This window comes from Salminus brasiliensis, chromosome 1 (genome assembly GCF_030463535.1).
Source record: "Salminus brasiliensis chromosome 1, fSalBra1.hap2, whole genome shotgun sequence".
Classification (NCBI taxonomy): domain Eukaryota; kingdom Metazoa; phylum Chordata; class Actinopteri; order Characiformes; family Bryconidae; genus Salminus; species Salminus brasiliensis.
In genome coordinates, this window is record NC_132878.1 from 94263839 (window position 1) to 94289229 (window position 25391).

Below are 25391 nucleotides of genomic sequence, written 5' to 3' on the forward strand. Positions count from 1 at the left end.
ATTTATTTATTTATTTATTGCCAATATCTAAAGTTTTGCGCTTTATTTGCATGCTGAAACCTCACACTAATAATAACAGTGGATGCTCAGCATTTCTGCCGAACCCTCCTTATAAATAAAAATCAATTAAGCAATTAACGTTGCTGATAACATTGCAGCCAGTATGCAAGCAATCTGCTCAGCAACTAGCCCTGTAAGCATGTAGCACTGAGCCAGTTCCCGACGGTTCTGTGCTATTCCTTTTTTTTCTTGCACTTAGTGAAGCAAGGCTTCATAGTTTACTGGTAGCACTTTATGACTTTATGACATTTCCGGATTTAACCTTACCGTTGGTATATGCATTTCATATTGCATATTACATTACTGCTGTCTACTGTATTACTGAGTAACTCTTTACAGAGCACAGTCACTCATCTGCATTATATTTATGCCCATTATTTATCGCACTTACCCTTTAACTGCTTTATTATATTTTTATTAAAATGACGTGTGTATATGAATCTGGGCGTATGGGAGGCTGCTGTGCTCTTAACTGTGCTTCACTCTTGTTTGCTTTACCTTGTGTTTGTACTTCTGTGCTGCTGTGATTACCTGACTTTTCCTCTGGGGTTAAAAAAGTTATCTGTCTGTCTGTCTGTCTCTATCTATCTATCTGTCTATCTATCTATCTGTCTGTCTCTATCTGTCTATCGATCTGTCTGTCTGTCTGTCTCTATCTATCGATCTGTCTGTCTGTCTGTCTCTATCTATCTATCTGTCTATCTATCTGTCTGTCTGTCTCTATCTATCTGTCTGTCTGTCTCTATCTATCTATCGATCTGTCTGTCTGTCTGTCTCTATCTATCTATCGATCTATCTGTCTGTCTCTATCTATCTATCGATCTGTGTCTGTCTGTCTGTCTCTATCTATCGATCTGTGTCTGTCTGTCTGTCTCTATCTATCTATCTGTCTATCTATCTGTCTGTCTGTCTCTATCTATCTATCTATCTGTCTGTCTGTCTGTCTGTCTCTATCTATCTATCTATCGATCTATCTGTCTGTCTGTCTCTATCTATCTGTCTGTCTGTCTGTCTGTCTCTATCTATCTGTCTATCTATCTATCTGTCTGTCTCTATCTGTCTATCGATCTGTCTGTCTGTCTCTATCTATCGATCTGTCTGTCTGTCTGTCTCTATCTATCTGTCTATCTATCTGTCTGTCTGTCTCTATCTATCTATCTGTCTGTCTGTCTGTCTGTCTCTATCTATCTATCTGTCTGTCTGTCTCTATCTATCTGTCTGTTTGTCTGTCTCTATCTATCTGTCTGTTTGTCTGTCTGTCTGTCTCTATCTATCTATCTGTCTGTCTCTATCTATCTGTCTGGCTGTCTGTCTATCTGTCTCTATCTATCTATCTATCTATCTATCTATCTATCTATCTATCCAACTGTCTATCTATCTGTCTGTCTGTTTATCTATATATCTGTCTGTCTGTCTATCTATATATGTACCATGTATCTGTCTGTCTGTCTGTCTATATATTTGTCTATATATCTGTCTGTCTATCTGTCGGTCTATCTGTCGGTCTGTCTATGTTCCAATGTAAAATAGCTCCACACTGCAGACTCTCATTTATAATGTATGTTAAAGGCACCTTGAGGACCCCAGATGGTGCTCTGACCATCTTGGTTAAAATTTAGACTCTGGATTAGGATTAAAATAGCTGCTACCGGATCCAATCAAACTTGCCCAGATCGGCCCCCAATCCAGTGTATTAAAATGTACATATTCATAATTACTACAACAATACATATAATTTGACCAGGGGTGCCCAAACCTTTGCATAGACCTGTATGCCTGTGGCCACTATGGATCCCTGTAAGGTGAAATTTAAGTGAGATTTTGAGGGGAGAATCTCCCACAATGCATTTCCTCACTACATGAGCTGGATTTGGGCCGGACCACGATGCTTTATGAGTCTCTAGTCATATAACATGCTCATATAAGCAAGTGATTGTTAGGAGCCACTGGATGCCGTGAAGTTCAGATATCTCCCATGTAGTTCATTAACAGTAGGTATAGGTTGCTCAGCAACACAGCAGTCAAAGGTGTGTCAGCATGTTGATGGAAGTGTCCAAATCACTGCTTAGTAAACAAATGGGGAGTAGGGATTAATTTCGGAGCACATGTGTGCAGCAGGTGTATGTTAGACATGGTCAGAGAGGGTCAGTAGTTGTATGATGACCAATTCTGCTTGCTTGGTGTCCCATGTATTCCAGGCACGGGAAGTGAGAGGAGGAAGGAGGATGGGTATCTGAAGCTAATGGATGTTCTCTTTATGCCGTCTGTGCTTCCCTCGATGCAGGAGAGCGTTCAGCAGGAGGTGAAGCAGCAGCAGCAGCAGCAGCAGCTGTTTCTCCAGCCAGCGCTCCACAACCCTCCCCAGCTCTGGCCAGCCACAGCACCCACTATCAGTTTCACTCTGACAGCCGTGCTCCGCAGGTGAGTGGTTCTCAGGGAAGTTCTTCTGGGAGCAGGAAACAGGAAACCTTCTTCTGGTGCAGAAAGAACATCAGCTTTTTACATTTTATGAAAATGAAATCCATCCTAATGACCAAAAGACCCACCAGGAACCTGTTAGCCAGGAGCGTCCAGCTAACTGAGGCTCAAATCTCACCTGTTTAGAGGATGAAGCCTCATATCTGAGAGCACAGAGTCGAGGGGATGCTCTTAGGAGGGGTTTCCACTGTTTTCAGGCTCATTAGTAAACTGGCTCATCCAGGTTCGCTTGCTTTCCCTCTTACTGGAACTTAGCATGTCGCTAAACTCACAGCTACAGTGGGTCTGTTTTTTCCCCACCTGTTTCAGAGCGTGACTTCCTCACTTAGTGAGCTCCTACACGTTTCAGTGACTGGATTCCAGCTGTTTCTGTGAATTCCAGTAAATCCATTAGCTTTCAACAGTCTGTAAAAGGCCCAACAGAAATGCTGCAGAATGAGCAAAAATACAATATTTGACTTCTCTCCAGTAAAACTTTCCATTAAATTTCTATTTTAATAATACTGCTGATCCTAAAATGGCTACAAGAATAAAATTATTTAATGCAAACTTATTAATATTACATTACATTCAATATAATGTTACATCTAATATTAAATAATTAAACAGCAATAGCAATAATACAAATAATAATGTGACATAAAATAACAAATTGCAATATATTTTATATTAAATTAAATAATGATTAATATCACTACTAAAACAATTATAATTGTATTAATTGCAATAGTAATAGTACAAATCCCATATAAAAATAATTATATATATTATGCTATACAATAGGAAAACATCACAATGACAATGTTATTGCAAAAATAATATATTTCACATATACAAACATTATCATTTTACCAACTCCATCAATAATAATGTCAAAAAACAATTTACAAGACATTCTATATATTACAACTGCAATATTGTTTAATATCTAATCTACATAAAATGTTCATTATTATTTTTATTATTATCAGAAAATAATAATAGTATTCATAATTTGTCATGATTTTTATTATGTTTTATTATTGTTTGTAGTAGTAATACAAATTCCAGGGCAAAACTTTTTTTGTTTTGCAAAAAGGCAATGCATTTTATCATTTTAATATATATATATATACATAGGAGATACATTGCATTGTTTGTTTGTTTGTTTATTTGTTTATTTGTTTACCTGGTCAGAGATAATGCACAAAATGTATTAATCTACAGAGAGAAAAGATGCATTGCACCAGATTTAGCTAATAAGCAAATTTTGTATGCACACTAATAATCATATTTCTGCTAAATCCAGTAATAATACTGATAATTTAAATAAAAAAATATATAATAATAACTCATATATGTTGTGTGTGTGTGTGTGTTTTTTTTTTTTTGTTTACGTGACAATCCCCAATTACAAATGGTCCTTGTTGAGCCTCTCTGTACACAGACCAATTATCTATAAATGTAAAATTGCTGCTAACAGTGAGAGGTGCTGTCGGGGGCCTGTTACTGCATCCCGGTAGATGCTGAAAACAGGGATGCAGTTGTTGTTGCTCATTTGATCCAATAACTCACCGTCAGCACTGTCGGTGAGGGCAGTCATGTGATAGTGTTCCCTTGCTGGGATTGGAACTGGGCCCATGTCACATGTCAGTCAGGAGGGGAGTCACATGATGGGACGTGGTTGGGATGGGGGGGTGCTGTTATGGGAGATTTATAAAAACTGACTCCTCTTATTCTTGAGGGTGAACGGCTGCTGCTGTCCTTGGGCTTTAGTTTAAATTAGATCATGCACAGCTCCCCGCCCGGGCGGAGCTAAGGGGTAAGGAGCATCCACAGCACTGAGAGGCGGAGGGTTGTTAATGCAAGGCGAAGTTTCGGACTGCTTTGCTGGTATCGCCTATGTGCTGGGGGGGTGCTGTTATGGGAGATTTATAAAAACTGACTCCTCTTATTCTTGAGGGTGAACGGCTGCTGCTGTCCTTGGGCTTTAGTTTAAATTAGATCATGCACAGCTCCCCGCCCGGGCGGAGCTAAGGGGTAAGGAGCATCCACAGCACTGAGAGGCGGAGGGTTGTTAATGCAAGGCGAAGTTTCGGACTGCTTTGCTGGTATCGCCTATGTGCTTGGTTCGTTCTTGCCCCTTAAAACATCACTAAATTCTCTGTAAAATCCAGTTTGAAAATGGATTAAATAAATATATAAATTAATAAATTCTAGCTTATCCCAGATGTGCTCAGTCAGTCTAGTCATGTGTGGTGTCTGACGTCTGCCTCTTCGGTTTTCTACAGGAGCTATGAGGGTAAGAGCTAACGAGTAATAGAAGCATATGTGTTTCTGACACTTATGACTGTACAGTCAGGGCCGTAAGTATGTGGACAGTCACACGTTTCTATGTAATGTTGCCGTTCTACACCTCGTCAGCGTATGTGAAATGAAGCTGACCGATGTGCAGAGCTTCAGCTTTAATTCAAGGCGTTTAACGAAAATACAGCTGTAAGCTTTTAGAATTTACAGGCTACATTTTCACAGGACAAAAGTAATTGGACAAATGCACGGTTAAAATATTATTATTGTATTGCTTTTTCTGGAACCTGGCCGGTACAGCCACCAAGAAATGACACAGTATCCAAGTTTTCAGCCTTCCTTAATCATCGTCATCGGTAACAAAGTTTGGAAGCATCTCTAATATGGATAAAAGACATGCAAAAGTTCAAAACACGGACAACAGTAGCCCTCATCGTAGCCTACATCTCCGTGGAAACAGTTTACAGGCTAACCTGAGACTCGATGTTTAAGGTCATTTGAACTCTGTGGGCCTTAATAAGAGTAATGATCTCAAAATGAAAGGCTTTGGGCTTTAGCAGGGCCCCCCCCCCACCAAACCGATCTGTCAAAGACACATAACCCAGACCGCACTTCAAGAACCAGGGATGTAAATACTAATGTAATTAATTTAATATTGAATTTAGTAAGTAAGGTAAAATGTCAAAAATGTTTACAAACATTCACATTTAGTTAAAACAAGTAATTTGCCCCCTAACAGTGCGCCCCCTTGTGCTTGTGCTGCGTCTGTATGTTTTTCATGTATTTCGTAGCAGTGGGCGGCGACCTTTTGAATATTGAAGCTTCCACTGACTGCCATAGTGATGTCTAAAGCAGAAAAGCCTCTGATTGGCTGCTTTCTACCCCACCCTTCTACCTCACTAAGCCGCACTTCCGCACCCGCTTTGTGGAGGGGATGTGAAGCTCCGGTGAAGAGGGAGGGTCAGGTGTTTGTGAGCCTGAGCGGTAACTAACCTGCCTAAGAGCCTTCCAAGCACCTGATGCGTCCGCTTCACCAGAGCTTCAGAGGTGGGTTTTGAGACAAAATCCTTGTATCTCCATTTTTACATTGACTTCCATTAAAAAAGTTAAGGAGTTTTTTTTCTTCTCCTGTTTTGGAGATTTTTGCATGACAGCAATGCTCCCACATCTTGACACTGCATATTAATACACCTCTAAATGTGTGTGTGTGTGTGTGTGTGTGTGTGTGTGTGTGTGTGTGTAATTCTGGCAGGCTGTGATTCCGAGCCCCTCCCGTATTGAAGGTAGTCCTGCAGCGGAGGCGATGGGGGGTGAGGCACGCTTTGCTTATCTCCCCACAGCTGCTGTAAGCGATGCGACCACCGCGGGTGTGTCCCTTCAACCCGGCGACTCCACACTCACACACACCGGAGGTGAGAGAGAGCACACACAGCCCCACACATACAAACCTGTGCCTGATGCTTGGGAGGCTCTACTCCAGCACGGATTAGTCCTTCAGCCACTGGCTCTGTGGTTAGAGCCCTGCGTTATTGATCATAAGGTTATAAGTTCGATACCTGGGTCCACAAAGCTACCGCTGTTGGGCCCTTGAGCAAGACTCTTAACCCTCTCTGTCCCAGAGGTGCCACAGCATGGCTGACTCTCTGCTCTGAGGTCGGCCTTTCAAGCTGGGATATGTGTTGTACTGTACGGGTGTCTATAATGTTTATATGCTACATAGAGTCATATGGAAAAATAGGACCCCTCATTTAAAAACTGTTGTTTTTTTAGCACATTTAAATATCTGGATGTTTAATGATTGGTGATTAATACTGAGAGATGGAGGTAGTCTAACTAAACACACACAGCTGAGGAAATGTCTTTAACCATCATTAATAAACTGTAATTAATAGGATTGCTGTTTTCTCATGAGGAAAGAGTTTAACCCCCCCCCCCTTCTCATTTATTACTGCTTAAAAATGTGTAGAATTAGAAACAGGTGCAGAACATCAGCAGCAGAAGATGGTTGGAGAGGATACTGGAGGAGTCTGTCTTATTTAAACCTCAGACATTTAGTCTGGTCAGCTCTTGACTGTTGAAGTGAGGGGTGAAGATCACCATCATGGCCAGATCCAGAGAGCTCTCTGAGGCCTTCAGAAAGAAGCCTTGTTTAGCTATATTAACTCCCTCATTGCTATATATATATATATATATACAATGGGGGGAAAAAAAGTATTTACTCAGTCACCAATTGTGCAAGTTCTCCAACTTGAGAGAGGCCTGTAATTGACATCACAGGTAGACCTCAACTATGAGAGACAAAATGAGGAAAAAAAAAATCATATTTCAAAATTTCATATACATCATATTGTCTGACTTTTAAAGAATTTATCTGCAAATAATGGTGGAAAATAAGTATTTGGTCACCTACAAACAAGCAAGATTTCTGGCTGTCACAGACCTGTAACTTCTTCTTTAAGAGGCTTCTCTGTCCTCCACTCATTACCTGTATTAATGGCACCTGTTTGAACTCGTTAACCGTATAAAAGACACCTGCCCACAACCTCAAACAGTCAGACTCCAAACTCCACTATGGTGAAGACCAAAGAGCTGTCGAAGGACACCAGAAACAAAATTGTAGACCTGCACCAGGCTGGGAAGACTGAATCTGCAATAGGCAGCAGCTTGGTGTGAAGAAATCTACTGTGGGAGCAATAATCAGAAAATGAGAGACCTACAAGACCACTGCTAATCTCCCTTGATCAGGGGCTCCATGCAAGATCTCAGCCCGTGGGGTCAAAATGATCACAAGAACGGTGAGCAAAAATCCCAGAACCACACCGGGAGGGGGGGGGGACCTAGTGAATGACCTGCAGAAAGCTGGGACCAACGTTACAAAGGCTACCGTCACTAACACACTACGGTCGTTGTGTTTTTGAGGAGAGTGAATGCTGAGTAGCATCCAAAATCTCCAGATCTCAACCTACTCAGGTTTACCTATGACGTCAATTACAGCCTCTCTCATCTTTTTAAGTAGGAGAACTTGCACAATTGGTGACTGACTAAATACTTTTTTTTCCCCCACTGCATATATATATATATATATATATATATATATATATATATATATATATATATATATATATATATATATATATATATATATTTACAGGGATATACAGATACACTGGGGTGCATCTTCAGGGATGTTCTTGGGCTCACCGGGGGTTAAGAGTCTTTCACCATCAGACCCCCTCCCCTAGGTGACCCATTGCATCCCAGCAGCCACAATCCACGAACTAGCCCTCTTTATCCAAAGCCTCCGTGTGGCTTTCTCTGCTGCATCTGTAATAGAGCGCATGGCTCTCGTCTTCGCCACTCTGGTTCCTCGTAAGCCTGCCTGTGCTTTACAGAGAGAGCAGCCAGCAATCCTGTGGCTTCAGCCCACTTCAGTCGGCTCTCAGGTAGCCCGCCAGCCTTGGCTTCTGCACTGCTCTACAGGTTCCTGGTGTTTGGCCAGCTCTCGCTTATATATACATATTACCCAACTCCCCCTCTCCCCCCCCCCTCCTCCCACACACACACAATTTTAGCCAATTATCCAACCCACTCGTTAGTACTCTCCCCCAGCTGTGTTGTAATGCTCCATGTATAATATATGTATATTGCTCCCGACACCGGGAGGGTGAGGACTGACCACCAATGCCACCAATGTGCTCTCTCTGGCTCCGGCTGCTGATGGTCCTGGATTCTTCTCTTTACCACTTTTAGAAAATCTGGAACCAGTCGACCCCAGCAGAGCGTTTTCCGACATTCTCTGATCAATGTTTTTTCTTTATCATTTTGGCCATTTGGCTTTGTTGTCTCCGACAGGCCCACTGCCTACAGGATTGGCCACTACTGCAGCATAGACCATTACATCTCTCCTCTTGCCTGGTGAAGCAAATAAGCAAACTCTCCATTTAGGCTGGGGGGGATCCGTTTCGGTTGTTTAGCTTCAGAACTTTATCCTCTTAAATGGAAACGCAGTGCAGCCACAGGCTTGTGGACAAATATTTGCGTCTGGGGCTGTTTGGCTGTTTCTGAGTTCAGAAAGTGAAAGCTCTGTTAGTAGCAGCAGTCGTAACCTGATTCTCTGTTGGAAAAATGCTTGTACAGCAGTTCTCTCTGGTGTAGTATGTGAAAATATTGAACATGTACAAACAGCAGCAGCTGCATAATAATACACCTGCACTGTGTAATGCATAGTCCCAAAACAGATCAGAGGTGCTTATTCACTGTATTGACTTACAAACCGGCGTCACATGGAATAAAATAAGGTTTTTCTAATTTTTTAACCCCTAAAAGGGCATTGGTCATGGAGGGTAGTATGTAAACACTGTTAAAGCTTGCAAGCATTCACCTCATTCGTCAGTCCACATATGGAAACTGAGACTTCCAGTATCCGCAGCCATGTCTGCAAGCTTTCTAAAGTGTGAAAGCCACATTATATAACAAATCTACCTTAAAATATCAAAATCCTGTTGATGCAACACTGACTGTAACAGAAAGAATGGCGTCTCTGTCATTGCCACTCTCTCCAGAACTGCAGAGCCATGTTCGTGTAAAATCCTGCAGTATCAATCTACCAACAAATTTCAAAAATGGGCGTGACCAGCTGTCCATGAGGGGGCGCTTAAGGTGTGATTTGTATTTACGGCAGTGGAGTGAAAGTCAAATACACTCTGCCCTCTGCAGGGTGGAGATTTTTGAGCATTTCAGCGTTTTAGCGGTGCAGGCAAAATCCCTTTTCAAGTCTGGCTGGATGAAAGCCCACTTAGAAACTTTCAGATGATGAGAGTGACTCGAGTGACCGCTGTTGAAAGACCAGAAAGCTGAACGGAAGGTTTTTCTCCATGCTTTTGGATCTGTGGTCCACTCGCCAAGCTAGCCTTTGCTTAACTAGCTCGGCTTCAGCTCCACCGAGTATCAGTCAGCCCAGTGCAGTTGCTGTTGACTAACTGCTAAGCCCCCGACGCAAGTGTTGACCATAAAAACTGGTGTCTGAGAGTGAAGACGAGCGACTGGTGAACAGAAAAGTGAAATGAGAGACCAGTTCTGCTGGGTTTGGACTCATAGCCGACTATCTAGGCTTAGGTGGCTAAACACCACAGCACAGGCCAAGTGTTCCAGCTAACTGAGGCTCAAATGACACCCGTTTAGAGGATAAAGCCTCATATCTGAAAGCACGGAGTCGAGTGAAGGGTCTTAGGAGGGTTTTCCACTGTTTTCAGCCTAGCAGAAAAAAACAGCAGGTCTCACATAATACTGCTTTAATACATTGGTTGTAAAAGGTACTTTGGTGGAAATGTAGCTGCACTTTGTTAAGATTATAAAAGTCGAGTTCCATCGCTGTGCGTGCCACGTAGACTTGGATGGTATAGCAGTAATATCGTATACCACAGTATTTAAAAATGCTTACTACATCTCAAAATGAGGACGGTATTTCAAAAACTATGGCGTGTCTGATGTGTCCGATCTAGTACACGACCAAGTAAGCCAGTAAGCTCATTGCCTCGTGCATTTAAGAGAGCTGCAGACTGAGGGGCTGCTGTGGGAGCTCCCTGCTTGGCGATGTAACTCAGGCGGGGAAAAATAAGCCCACCATAGTTGTGAGTTCAGCGATGTGCTGAAAGACGGAGCATGGTTTAACCAGGCAACTGAATGAGCCTGAAAACAGTGGAAAACCCTCCCAAGACCGTTCCCTCGACTCGGTGCTCTCAGATATGAGGCTTTATCCTCTAAACAGGTGTGATTTGGGCCTCAGTTAGCTAGACAACTGGGCCTGTGCTGTGGTGTTTAGCCTGCTAGCTAACTTATCTAAACCCAGAGTCCAAACCCAGCAGAACTGGTCTCTCATTTCACCTTTCTGTTCACCAGTCGCTCGTCTTCACTCTCAGACACCAGTTTTTATGGTCAACACTTGCATCGGGGGCTTAGCGGTTAGTCAGCAGCAGCTGCACTGGGCTGACTGATACTCGGTGGAGCTGAAGACGAGCTAGTTAAGCAAAGGCTAGCTTGGCGAGTGGACCACAGATCCAAAACCATGGAGGAAAACCTTCCGTTCAGCTTTCTGGTCTTTCAACACTGGTCACTTGAGTCACTCTCATCATCTAAACATTTCTAAGTAGGCTCTCATCCAGCCAGACATGAAAAAGCTATTAAGCCAGGGTGGGGAACTCCAGTCCTGGAGGGGCTAATCGAGCTAGTTAAGCAAAGGCTAGCTTAGTAGCCGCTCGATCATTAGTCACCAGTCGCTCGGGTCATTCCCGTCTAAACATTTATAAGTGGGCTTTCAGTCAGCCAGGCTTGAGCGTGTCCTGTGGTGAGCAGACTGTTATGCTGCTAACTAAGCTAATGCTAACTAAGCTAATGCTAATCAGCTTTGCTGTCCTGATTCAGAGCAGTTTAACATCTGTAATGGTCAGATCAAAATTGGAGGTATAAAAAATCTACATTTTTTCACATTCATGACCGATTCTCGATTACGATTATATATATATATATATACACACATACCTGTAGGTGTTTTCTAGGGCATTTTAAGTTGGGCGAGTGATACACACTCATACTCTCTCTCTCTCTCTCTCTCAGGCCAGTTTTACTTGATGATGACCCCTCCTGATGTTCTGCAGCCGGGCGCTCCACGCTCCATAGCTCCACATCCTCATCCATATGCAGTGTGAGTACCCGCCCCAAGTGGTTCTGTGAGGAGTTCTTGTCTGTACACCCTCAAAAGTGATGATTAATTAACCCCCCTTTTTATGTCACCTCAGTTTTACCCACAGTTTAATGGTGGTGGGAGTAAAACTGTTCGTCAGAGAGCACGGAAACACCATACCCTTAGTTAGGAATGGATATTTAAAGACTAGTGCTGTCATGTAAACAAGCTACTAAGAGAAAGTAGCCATGAGCCATATTTGTAGAGTGTACAAGTGATGGTAAGAGCATGCAAGCTCCCTGGACCAAGACATAGTGCGACATAGTGCGACATAGTACCAAGGTGGTAGTAACTTCAGGCTCCTGCAGATGGCGCTACACATGGATGATGGGGCTATAAATAGCTGCGGGGTGTGTGGCAAGACTCAGGCTTTGGGAATAGTGCAGTATAGTGCAGTGAGTGTCTTGTTGGCTATGTGGAAAATGGGTCACAAAGCAGATGCAGTTAATAATTGGGTAAAAGGAGTGACTGCATTTGGGCATGGCCAAAGACCATAGTGTGAAGAAAGTAGCTGAATCTGCCGGTGTGGAAGCATACGGTCAAAGCAGTCTACCAGCAGTGGCAGAAATCCCACCAGTCTACAGGAAATTTTATATTTGAACTGTGCCTACCCATTCAGAAAGTGTTGGGGTTTCTTTGCTCAACTATTTTCTAATTATTGCTTTTTTATTACCTGCTAATAATATTTGTAACAAGGGTCTATCCATTTTTTCCTTTCCAATACCGATACAGATACCAGATTTTCAAGTATCTGCCGATACCGATACCAGCTCTTACCTAAATACTGGACAGACGGCTGTAAATGTTGATATTTATACTGTTCCACTTTTTATAGGTTGTACTTTTTTGGGTCTTATCCCAAATAAGATATAATAAGCTGGAAAAATCAGTGTTTACTGGTTGAGCAACTGCACATTTGACAAGTTTCAAAGCTATAACAAAAAAAAAAAGTATGCCACAATGCTAAAACACATGCAGGTAAGGAAGCAGAATCTTGCTTAGATCGATTTTATTGGTTTAAATTCACATTTCAGAGCAGTAAAAAAAACACCAGTTTAAAAACAAAGTGCTTCTGCAGCAGTTGATACACTTCCCAAATAAATAACACTGAAATTAAAATACATTTTTAATTTAAATAATTATTGATTTAATCTCGTGTACCACATTTCTATAATTAGAAAGAATTCTAGTACACTCCCAAAAAATTCTCACATTCTTCTACATTAACCAGGGGCAGGGTTGTTACTTTGCAACTTTTAAAAAATTATTATTTGAGAAAGAAGAGAGAGAGTTTTACTTTAGATTTATTCAAGTGAGCGACCATCTCCACCCCCCCAGCTGCTGTAGTGTCATCACACCTTCAGCACCATTACAGAGGGTCTGCTTATTGTAGCAGGGACCCTGCAAGGCTTATTTGATGGGGTCACAACACGAGCTGCCTCTCACTATATGTGGGGGTGGACAAAACGGGAAGAGACCACTTTGTGACTTTTTAATATTAGGGGTTATAAAATGTACCTTCAGATGTTTTTCCAGGTGAAATGCCTCCATAGGCCTGAACTAGAGAAGTCTTCGGACAACCTTATATGAGCCTCTTTCTCCCACATGATTTCACATACATTGTGGAAAGACCTTCTTAACCTTCAATAGAAGTCAGTGGAAAAACATTATCCTCCAAGTCATTTTGGAGCATTTCTGTTGGTCAGTTCGTCGTTCGTGAAATTTTGACACAGTGTAAAGAACGACCGCCAGATTTACATGTCAAAAAGTGAAAAACAGCAACAATAAAGATGCATTTTTTTTTTTTTTTTGATGATATGCTAATGGAATTGTCACCGTATGCCCAGCTGAAAGCAGGATACAATGCCAAATTTTAATAAAAAGGACTAGGAGTAGAAAATGGAATTTTCCAGACACTGCGTCAGTATTTGACTAGCACCTCGTTTCACTTCTTGGTGGCTTTTCAGCTGGTTTGTGTACCAGTTCAATTACAGCGGTTTTAATTGCAGAATAAATACTTAAACACCGCTGGCAGATGCATGACAAAATTATTTATGTCTGTCTGAATTATTCATCTTGTTTGTGCTGCATTAATCCAGCGAACAGGGTTTGTGTGAAAGAGATACTTTTGCATATAACATGTTCATCTCCTGTCAGAATAGCAGACTACAGGCATGCATACACTCAGAAATGGATGTTCTCCTCAGTACAGGGATTTATATTCAGAAATCTCCTGCACTTCTTCCAATTATACCACAATATCCTCGGGCAATGTCCTCGAAATGCTCTGGAAAAAAACATAGTGTATCACGATAATAAGATTGTCATATTGCCACTTCTGCTCCACATCTTACACTATCTTCCATCTTTCCTTGCATTTCACATTAAACTCCACATTAAAACAGTACATCTAGAATCACACAAACTCTACTTCTATACATTTCAGTATATACTGTTGTTGCTGTTTATACGTTTTAGTCGTATATCGTTGCTGTCCAGTGAAAAACATCTCCAGCATCTCCAGATTGGTGACTTTACAGGAGAAGGCAACATTTGTCTTTCCTTTAAATGGATGTTAATGCAAAATAAGAGTTTATACCAAGTCATTTAGAGCACTTCTATTGGTGGACTCGTCCAAAATTATTTACACCGTGCACAGAGCAGCCAATGGGTTCAACCAATTTCCAAAGTGTGTGTATATATATTATATATATATATAAGCAAGAATACTTTCATATATCCATCTTTTCCCCATTAAAAAAAAACTAACAAAATACACTCCTTAAAGGTCCTTGAGGAACTTTTGGAGGTTCTTTTGGAACCTCTTAGTGTGAAGAAAATGATTTACTGAAACCTTCAGGAAACTTTTCTCTTCTAAAAACCCTTTCCCCAAAGGTTCCCCAAAGCACCTTTAAGAGGTTCCCCCACCTCCAAAATTTCCTCAAGGATCTTATTCTATTAACAGTGAATGGCACCTTGCATGATGTTAGTAACACCACCTTTGGTGAGTATCAGAGCTTGTAATGGAAATAAGCAGGGTTTTTTTATGTAGCAACTGAGGGTCTTGTTTTCAGCCACTCTTCCTACAGAAGACTTCTAGTTCTGTGAGGTTCTTGGACCATTTTGCCATTCTGCTCTTTTGAGGTCTGTTTCCACTGTCAATGAGGGCCATGGTCAAACCTTCTGCTTGCTCCTCTTGAGGTACTCCATTGTTGTGTTTTGAGGTGTGTTTAGGATCCATATCAGTTTCATTACAGATTCACTGAGTTTATTCTTCCTTCGACCCAGGAAATAAGAGTTTATACCAAGTCATTTAGAGCATTTCTATTGATTCAAATGCTTGTCCAAAATTATTTATACAGCAGCCAATGAGTTCAAACCATGGAGAACTTACCGTGAATAGTAATTAATAGAAAAGTGAGTAAAATATGACCCAAATATCCAAAGTATAATAAATAAATACATATATATAATATAATATAATATATTTCTATAATATAAGCCAGACTACTTTCATATTTCCATCTTTTCCCATTAAAAAAACAAACAAACAAACAAAATACACTCCTAATAAGTCCTTGAGGAACTTTTGGAGGTTCTTTTGGAACCTCTTGGTGTTAGGAAAGTGATTTAAGGAACCTTCAGGAAACTTTTCTCTTCTATAAACCCTTTCCCCAAAGGTTCCCCAAAACCCCTCAAGAGGTTCCCCCACTTCCAAAAGTTCCTCAAGGATCTTATTCTTTTAACAGTGAAGGAAAAGGATGTTGGTACCTTGCATGGTGTTGGTAACACCACCTTTGACGAGTATCAGGGCTTGTAATCGTCTTGTTTTCAGCCACTCTTCCTACAGAAGACTTCTAGTTCTGTGAGGTTCTTGGATCATCTTGCCGCTCTGCTTTTTTTGAGGTCTATATCCACAGATTTTTTTAAAGGAGTTTAGATTGGGGTACAATGATGGCCATGGCCAAACCTTCAGCTTGCTCCTCTTGAGGTGCTCCATTGTTGGGTTTTGAGGTGTGTTTAGGATCCATATCAGCTTCATTACAAATTCATCGAATCTATTCCTCCTTAGACCTGGGAAATTTTGCGTTTCAAGCACTACTGCAAGCTGTCCTCTCTCAAATGTTTCTTGGTCTTCCAGATTGCACTACACTACATTTCCAAAAGAGTTGCCGTCAAAATCAAAGGCGATAACAGGGAGTTAGTTGTCCCTTTGCTGCAGTAACCGCCTCAATTCTTCTAGAAACTGGATTTTGGAACACTGCTGTGAGGATCTGAGGGCATTCGGCCATGAGCGCATTAGTGAGGTCAGGTACTGATAATGGATGATTAGTTATATTGTTGCTCAGACTATGCCGCTCAAACGTATCCCAGAGCTCCAGCAGTCTAAAGAAGTCGGTTCCACTGCTCCACAGCCCAGTGCCCCCAGTGCTGCAGGGCTTTATACTCCTCTATGTACCAGTTGGCATTGGGCATGGAGACTTGGCTGCTCTACAGCGTCCTGTTATATTGGCAATGTGCATGCTAAGCTGTGCATGCTCAACTGAATGCCTGTGTCAGTAATGGGCACGTCAATAGCCCGGTGCTCTAACCGCTGAGCCACCACTGTCCACAAGATTAGGTTAACCCCCCCCCATGGCTGCCGATTGTTGGGTATTGACGATTGATTAGGAACAAGCCATGGCTCTAACAAGCTCAACACATTCTAAGAGCTCTTAAAACACATTGGGCCAAACACAAATGCTACACTTATCATGCTTGAAGTGATGAAAAGGATGTGCCATCTTTAATCTTAGGCTTTTTGGAGATCAGTTCATCATCTTATACTCTTCTACCACATCTAATCACACGTAATTTACAGCAATGCACAGTCATTTTGACCAAGGGTGCCTGGATTTTACATGTAACTATATATGACCCGTAGATTACCCTTATGAATTGCTGTAGTAAGACCGATTCAAGCTGGTCAATATGAAGGTAAATGGAATAGTCAAGTCAAGTCAGATTTCTTTGTATAGCTTTTTACAACTGTTGTCATCACAAAGCAGCTTTACATAATTAGTAATTAATAAAAGACAGAAAAAAAGAAATAACATAAGACATGAAGGATCAGAGACCCCCAGTGAGCAGACCCCAACAGCGACAGTGGCAAGGAGAACCTCCCTCAGAGCTGGAGGAAGAAACCTTGAGAGGAACCAAGACTCACAAGGGGGACCCGACCCGTCCTCCTCTGATCAGAACTATTGATAAATTATTGATAAAAGTCACCAAACCATCGATACTGTTGAACTGCTTTGATCATAATCATAATATAATAATCATGGTGTAGTAGAACTTAATATAGTCATGGCAGTGATGGTCAGAGTAATGATGGGTAATAGTGGTGATATTAATAGTGGCAGATAGTTACGAGTCCATTTAGGTTTGAACATGGTCATTAAACAGGTAGCAGTGGTAGGAGGGTGTGCCACTGGTCTGGTATGGGTGGTGGTGGGTGGGGGGCCTGCTGGTTGTACTGGTAGGTGGCAGCTGGTCTGACGCAGGTAGAGGGGACCTCAGCAGGCAGTCTTCCAGCAGGTCGGGCTGGGTGGCCATTTACTCGGAGAAGGTAAAGAGAGAGAGAGTTAGTTCTGAATAGAAGTGTAACTGTCCACATAGCTAGCGACATCATTAAGTATTCAAATACCTCATTATTATCATTTAACAGTAAAGCAAAAAGACCATAACTCCAGATTGTTTAATAAACCATCCAGCCTTCTCTGTGTTTTGTCTCTGGCCTATTTCTTTCTTGTTCCCAGTTGTTTGCCAGTTGTAACTGGTCAGAGTAAATGGACCGGCCTGTTTTCCTGCCCTTTGCATTTCAAAGACTAACATCTTCAGCCACTACCGTCAGCCGTTCAGTAAAAGGACTTTTTTAGGGTTTTTTTTTCCCTTTCGTTTACGGTAGTTTTAGTCCAGGCGTGTCCAGCCTCGTCCTCCCCTCACGATGCCCGCGGAGCAGCGACTTAATTAAATTGTACCTGGGGGAAGACGCCCCGCCAGGCAGTGTCGTGTCATTAGACCGGATCTGGGCGTCCTCTCAGACAGCATCTGGCTCGCAGCACTGCAGTTTATAACAGGACGAGTTCAGCCAGTACTGAGACTCCGCTGAGGTGGAGAGGTCACTTTCACTTTCTGCTCTCCCTTCACCTTTATTATCTTCACCAAATACACCGTCAACTCCGAAGCATGTGAACGGCCTGCTTTATGGCTTACATGGTGAATATATCACTGCGATTCTTGCCATTTTACGTTGTGGGACAAGTGGACGGATCCTCAGGAGCTTGAAAAAATATCGTTTCTGGGATCACATGACTAATATTTTTCGCTATTTTAGATACGTTAACTCGTCAGATGTTTTGGGAGTGTCTGTGTTGTCAGTTATTTATATGACTATTCAAGTACAAGGTATTCTGGATGTTCCATTCTGAGTCCCGGTCGGGTTATTTTGGCCCCCGATCTGATACGAGCATCAGCCAATACCGATACCGATCTGATCTTTGAGTTTGTATAAATGATCCAGCCCACAGTTTAGATCAGACGAGCTGCTGATTAATCTGATCAGTAAAATCCCTTTGTTTTCAGTCTCAGTTTCTTGATTTTAGTTTAGTAGAGATTTTTCTTAAAATGTTTTATAGTGTTTAATATTGTCTAATCCAGTCTGACTGTCCTCCCTGACCAATCAGCTCCCAGCTCCTTTACAACACTGCAGTCTAATCACTTCCTGTGTGAATGAGTGTGTGTAGTGGTACACACTCTTGACTGATATATGTGGTTGTTGGTCTACTGTTATATTGACTGGTGTATAGTGGGTGAATGTGCTGTGTGTGTGTGTGTGTGTGTGTGTGTGTGTGATTTGGGGTTTCTATAGTGTTTGTGTGTGTATTAGCATTAGCTTAATGGGTTCTGCTGGTTTAAAAAACAGAGAAAGGCGAGTGCCGGTTCTCCCGCTGGTAGAACGGAGCGTTTCAGTGAGAGTTTTATTAAAGGGTCAGATGTTATGGTCTGTTTTCGTTCGCACCGCTGCAGCTGGCTGGGCAATAATGTCCGTGAATGTCTGTGCCTCGAGGATACCAGGTGGCGCTCTGAACACTGTGGTTAAAAACTGGATTGGGATTAAAATAGCAGAGACCCGATCCATTAAAACATCCCTGGATTAGACACTGGATTGGACGTGGACGTCCCTAATCAGAATATTAGGACCACCTACATAATAGTGAGAATAACCACCCTTGGCTCGACTAGGGCGACGTCGTAGCATGGCCTGTATTAAGTGATGGAAGGTCCACAGTGGTGCGTCGGTTGCTCTGTACCTCTGGCATCATTGGCCTGTGGGGCACCACTGTTATGCTGTGTGAGAAGCCCATTCTCTGTGCACCTTTACTACAACTACTGCAGAACAGCCTGGAGCAGCAATTAGCAGTGTCTGAGCTGCTACCACCCTTTTATGCCCTTTTAGACATCAGGTAGATGGCATCCTTTTCCCATGATGCCAGTTTTGTACTCTGCTACAACTGACCTGTGTACTCGCTAAGCTACCTGCGACGTCACACTGATGCTCTTTTTATTCAAAGCCTTTTTTAATAGAATATTTGAATTTATATGACTAAATATATTACATATATACATATAATTATGTAATATTACATATATTACATAATTATGTGACTTTAATTTATGAGAACTAGATGAATGTATTGAGAGCTTCATTATGGATATTAATGTAATTGGAGCCTTTATCTGGAATCATGGTTTGATCCATGGTGATGCTACAGTGTGCCTTCTGTGTCTAGGAGTCCTATACAGCATAACTGGCCTCTATCTCTCTCTCTCTCTCGGGTGGATAGAATGACCCTCCCGAGATGACCTTCCCTCTCCCTATTACTCAGTGTGATGCTAGCCAGTGCAGGCATCCGTTAGCTGATGTAGAAGCATTAGCAGTTAGTGGTCTTCTTCAAGTGTGCTGAGCTCCAAGGACGCAGTGGAACTTCATGTGATTACTAAGAAGCCCATGCTAACATTCACCCTCTCAGAACTGGTGAACTGGTGTTGTGTGATTGGGGAGACGTAACTATTGGGTATAAGATGGACATGGCTGATAATTCATGTGAAAATGGGTTAAAAATTGTTTTTTTAAATCATGTCACTGTCAGATTTTACAGAAAAGCCTCCACAGGGATGCTCAGAGTGGTGTCTGCCAGTTCAGACGGATCACTAGAGCCTCATCTGGCAGCGTCTGGGCCTTGCGGCGGGGCTGCATATGGATGGAGCCTCCTGATGGTCCGGATAGTGGCTTCATAAACCCCTCAGATCAGCCGCTCTTTAAAGTAAACACCCCGGTGATCCGGAGCGGATTGCGGGCTTTTCTAAAGCCGCGGATCAAAACCAAACCTGGGCGGTTTTAGCGGGCCTGTGAATAGGGGTGAATAGCTCCGGGCTGCTCTTTGTACTCAGCCCGTCTGATATAAACATGCGTCGCTGTAATGAAAGGTCGAAATATGGAACGGCTGACTTTTACTGTCCTCTCTTCTGTTGCCTCTGCAGGAAGATGGAGAGTCCGCGGACCCCGAGAGATGAAAGGAGGAGGGCCCAGCACAATGAAGGTGAGTAAACAAAGAGCGTGCCTTCTGGAAGTTTGGATATTTGGCTTGCACTCGCAGCATCTGAGCAATGAGGTCACACCAAATATGTGTTCATTCCAAAAACATCAAGGCTGAGAAATGCCTTTTGAAGTCTCTGGTGGTAGTGCCACCGGTCGGCCACTAGAGGGCAGTGTGGGATGGCCAGGAGGTTTATTCCTGTGGTGTGTTTTTTTTTATTTTTATTTTTATTTTATTTTTTTTTGACTCTACACTCAAACACTCAGTGATGTCCCGCTCTGGCCCCTTGTCTTTGCTCTTGTCCTCTGTATGGTGTCCGCGGCAGTGGAGAGGCGAAGAAGAGACAAAATCAACAACTGGATCGTGACGCTTTCCAAAATCATCCCCGACTGCAACGTGGACAGCACCAAGACTGGAGCAGTGAGATACACAACCACACACACACACACACACACACACACACTCAAATGTCAGCTTCCCAAAACACCTCATCCTTAACCAACAGTAACTGCTGTCAGGGTTGCCTTATTCTGAAAGTGAAAAGTGAAAGTGATGGAGCCTTTTTCTGTCCAGGTGATCATTATTTTAGCAAGATAAGTAAAATCCTTATGAAAATGATTAAAATCTTTATGAAAAAGATTAGTCAAACTCACTAGACAATATTCATAATGTAAATGATCTTCAGAAAAGAAGTCCTTATTATGAGAAAATCAAAGTACCATTTTATAAGAATTGGAAGGAAAAAGTACTTTTGTTAAAGTAGGTCAAAAAAATTAAGATATATAAGTCAATATAAAAAGAAACACTTGTTCATCTTGGTAAACAAATAAAATCAGTAAAGATCTTAAGAACAAAAATCACTTTTTTGACAAAAATAGGTCAAAATACTGGAGAAATATCTTTATTTTAACAAATCACTCAAATGTCAGAAAATAGGTCTTTTATAAAATAGTTTTTTGGCTAAATAGGTATAAATTCTTGATAAACTAGTTACTATTTTTGACAAAACAGGTTTAGAAATCTCCATGTCCATGATGTCTAAAGAGTCATAATTTTGACAGAATAGGTCAAACTGTCAAGTTTATTATTTTAAAAACTTTGTATTATGTTGTAAAAATGGGGCAATCATAGATGGATGAATGGTTGGTTGGATGATTGCTTGGGAGGATTAATAATTGATTTGGTTGGTTGGATGGATGGATGGTTAATTTGGTAGGATGGATGGTTAGATAGATGGATGATTGCTGAGGTGGATGAATAGTTGATTTGGTTGGTTGGATAGATGGATGGTTGGTAGGATGGATGGGTGGATGAATGGTTCATTTGGTTGGATGGTTAGTTGGGTGGATGGATGGATGAACGGTTAATTTGGTTGGATGGGTGGATGGATGGTTGATTTGGATGGATGGTTGGTTGGATGGATGGATGGATGGATGAATGGTTGATTTGGTTGGATGGATGGATGGATGGATGGATGGATGGTTGATTTGGTTGGATAGATGGATGAATGGTTGATTTGGTTGGATAGATGGATGAATGGTTGATTTGGTTGGATGGATGGATGGATGGATGGTTGATTTGGTTGGATGGAAGGTTGGTTGGATGAATGGTTGATTTGGTTGGATGGAGGGATGAATGGTTGATTTGGTTGGATAGATGGATGAATGGTTGATTTGGTTGGATGGATGGATGGTTGATTTGGTTGGATGGATGGATGGATGGTTGATTTAGTTGGATGGATGGTTGATTTGGTTGGATGGATGGTTGGTTGATTTGGTTGGTTGGATGAATGGTTGATTTAGTTGGATGGATGGTTGATTTGGTTGGATGGATGGTTGGTTGATTTGGTTGGTTGGATGAATGGTTGATTTAGTTGGATGGATGGTTGATTTGGTTGGTTGGATGAATGGTTGATTTAGTTGGATGGATGGTTGGTTGGATGAATGGTTGATTTGGTTGGATGAATGGTTGATTTGGTTGGATGGTTGGATGGATGAATGGTTGGATAGATGGATGAATGGTTGATTTGGTTGGATGGATGGATGGATGGATGGTTGATTTGGTTGGATGGTTGGATGGATGAATGGTTGGATAGATGGATGAATGGTTGATTTGGTTGGATGGATGGATGGATGGATGGTTGGTTGCATGAATGGTTGATTTGGTTGGATGGATGGATGGTTGGATGAATGGTTCATTTGGTTGGATGGTTAGTTGGATGGATGGATGGATGAATGGTTTATTTTGTTGGATGGGTGGATGGATAGTTGATTTGGATGGACAAATGGCTGATTTGGTTGGATGAATGGTTGATATGGTTGGATGGTTGGTTTGTTGGATGGATGGATGGATGGATGAATGGCTGATTTGGTTGGATGGATGGATGGTTGGTTGGATGAATGGTTGATTTGGTTGGATGGATGAATGGTTGATTTGGTTGGATGGATGAATGGTTGATTTGGTTGGTTGGATGGTTGGATAGATGGATGAATGGTTGATTTGGTTGGATGGATGATTGGTTGGATGAATGGTTGATTTGGTTGATTTGGTTGGATGGATGGATGGATGGATGAATGGTTGATTTGGTTGGTTGGATGGTTGGATAGATGGATGAATGGTTGATTTGGTTGGATGGATGGATGGATGATTGGTTGGATGAATGGTTGATTTGGTTGGATGGATGGATGGTTGGATGAATGGTTGATTTGGTTGGATGGTTGGATGGATGAATGGTTGGATAGATGGATGATGGTTGGATGGATGGATGGTTGGATGAATGGTTGATTTGGTTGGATGAATGGTGGATTTGGTTGGATGGATGGATGAATGGATGGATGAATGGTTGATTTGGTTGGATGGATGGATGAATGGTTGATTTGGTTGCATGAATGGTTGATTTGGTTGGATGGATGGATGATTGGATGAATGGTTCATTTGGTTGGATGGTTAGTTGGATGGATGGATGGATGAATGGTTCATTTTGTTGGATGAATGGTTCATTTTGTTGGATGAATGGATGGTTGGTTGGATGAATGGTTGATTTGGTTGGATAGATGGATGAATGGTTGATTTGGTTGGATGGATGAATGGTTGATTTGGTTGGATGGATGAATGGTTGATTTGGTTGGATGGATGAATGGTTGATTTGGTTGGATGGATGAATGGTTGATTTGGTTGGATGGATGGTTGGATAGATGGATGAATGGTTGATTTGGTTGGATGGATGGATGGATGATTGGTTGGATGAATGGTTGATTTGGTTGGATGGATGGATGAATGGTTGATTTGGTTGGTTGGATGGTTGGATAGATGGATGGATGATTGGTTGGATGAATGGTTGATTTGGTTGGATGGATGGATGGTTGGATGAATGGTTGATTTGGTTGGATGAATGGTTGATTTGGTTGGATGAATGGTTGATTTGGTTGGATGGTTGGATGAATGGTTGATTTGGTTGGATGGATGGATGAATGGTTGATTTGGTTGGATGGATGGATGGATGAATGGTTGATTTGGTTGGATGGATGGATGAATGGTTGATTTGGTTGGATGGATGGATGGATGGATGAATGGTTGATTTGGTTGGATGGATGGATGGATGGATGAATGGTTGATTTGGTTGGATGAATGGTTGATTTGGTTGGATGGATGGATGGATGGATGAATGGTTGATTTGGTTGGATGGATGGATGAATGGTTGATTTGGTTGGATGGATGGTTGGATGAATGGTTGATTTGGTTGGATGAATGGTTGATTTGGTTGGATGGATGGATGGATGGATGGATGAATGGTTGATTTGGTTGGATGGATGGATGGATGAATGGTTGATTTGGTTGGATGGATGGATGGATGAATGAATGGTTGATTTGGTTGGATGGATGGATGGATGGATGGATGAATGGTTGATTTGGTTGGATGAATGGTTGATTTGGTTGGATGGATGGATGGATGAATGGTTGATTTGGTTGGATGGATGGTTGGATAGATGGATGAATGGTTGATTTGGTTGGATGGATGGATGGATGATTGGTTGGATGGATGAATGGTTGATTTGGTTGGATGGATGGATGGTTGGATGAATGGTTGATTTGGTTGGATGGATGGATGGTTGGATGAATGGTTGATTTGGTTGGATGAATGGTTGATTTGGTTGGATGGATGGATGAATGGATGGATGAATGGTTGATTTGGTTGGATGAATGGTTGATTTGGTTGGATGGATGGATGGATGGATGGATGGATGAATGGTTGATTTGGTTGGATGGATGGTTGATTTGGTTGCATGAATGGTTGATTTGGTTGGATGGATGGATGGTTGGATGAATGGTTCATTTGGTTGGATGGTTAGTTGGATGGATGGATGGATGAATGGTTGATTTGGTTGGATGGATGGATGGTTGGATGAATGGTTGATTTGGTTGGATGGATGGATGAATGGTTGATTTGGTTGGATGGATGAATGGTTGATTTGGTTGGATGGATGGATGGTTGGATGAATGGTTGATTTGGTTGGATGGATGGATGGTTGATTTGGTTGGATGGATGGATGGATGGTTGATTTGGTTGGATGGATGGATGAATGGTTGATTTGGTTGGATGGATGAATGGTTGATTTGGTTGGATGGATGGATGGTTGGATGAATGGTTGATTTGGTTGGATGGATGGATGAATGGTTGATTTGGTTGGATGGATGAATGGTTGATTTGGTTGGATGGATGGATGGTTGGATGAATGGTTGATTTGGTTGGATGGATGGTTGGATGAATGCATGGGTTGAGAAAATAAATCATTGTTTCAACAAAACAGGTCAAACTCATGTTTTGTTTAATGTTTGTTTTTCTCATAAGCCCCACATTTAGAGAAAATATGCAGTGTTGAAGTCGTAAATCATAATCATGAAAATCATGAGAAAGTGAAAACCCTCCTTATTTCTCCTCTCTGGTCTGAATGGTCTTGTTTTTTATAGGGAATGTTGATAAAATAATATGACATCATTTTGCTCCTGCTGTTTTTCCCAAATCAACACCTCTATTTCAACAGGTGGTGTAGACAGACAGACAGACAGACAGACAGACATACAACAGTAACGTACACAACATGGAGTTAAATATTACCAGAAGGTAGTACTCTGTTCTCCAGAAGGTATTTATACTGAATATTTAAAGAATTGTGTGAACAGGAGATGAG

The 25391-nt window shown here is 41.7% G+C and overlaps 1 protein-coding gene across 1 annotated transcript in view; it reads left to right on the forward strand.

The window, feature by feature from the left end:
* The window catches only part of usf2l (upstream transcription factor 2, c-fos interacting-like), a 39432-nt gene that overhangs the window by 631 nt on the left and 13410 nt on the right, over positions 1-25391 (forward strand). The window contains exons 2-6 of the mRNA XM_072682470.1: positions 2345-2481; positions 6077-6236; positions 11437-11524; positions 20147-20205; positions 20528-20622. Coding sequence (XP_072538571.1) covers positions 2345-2481; positions 6077-6236; positions 11437-11524; positions 20147-20205; positions 20528-20622 — 539 coding nt within the window. The remainder of the gene's footprint in view (positions 1-2344; positions 2482-6076; positions 6237-11436; positions 11525-20146; positions 20206-20527; positions 20623-25391) is intronic.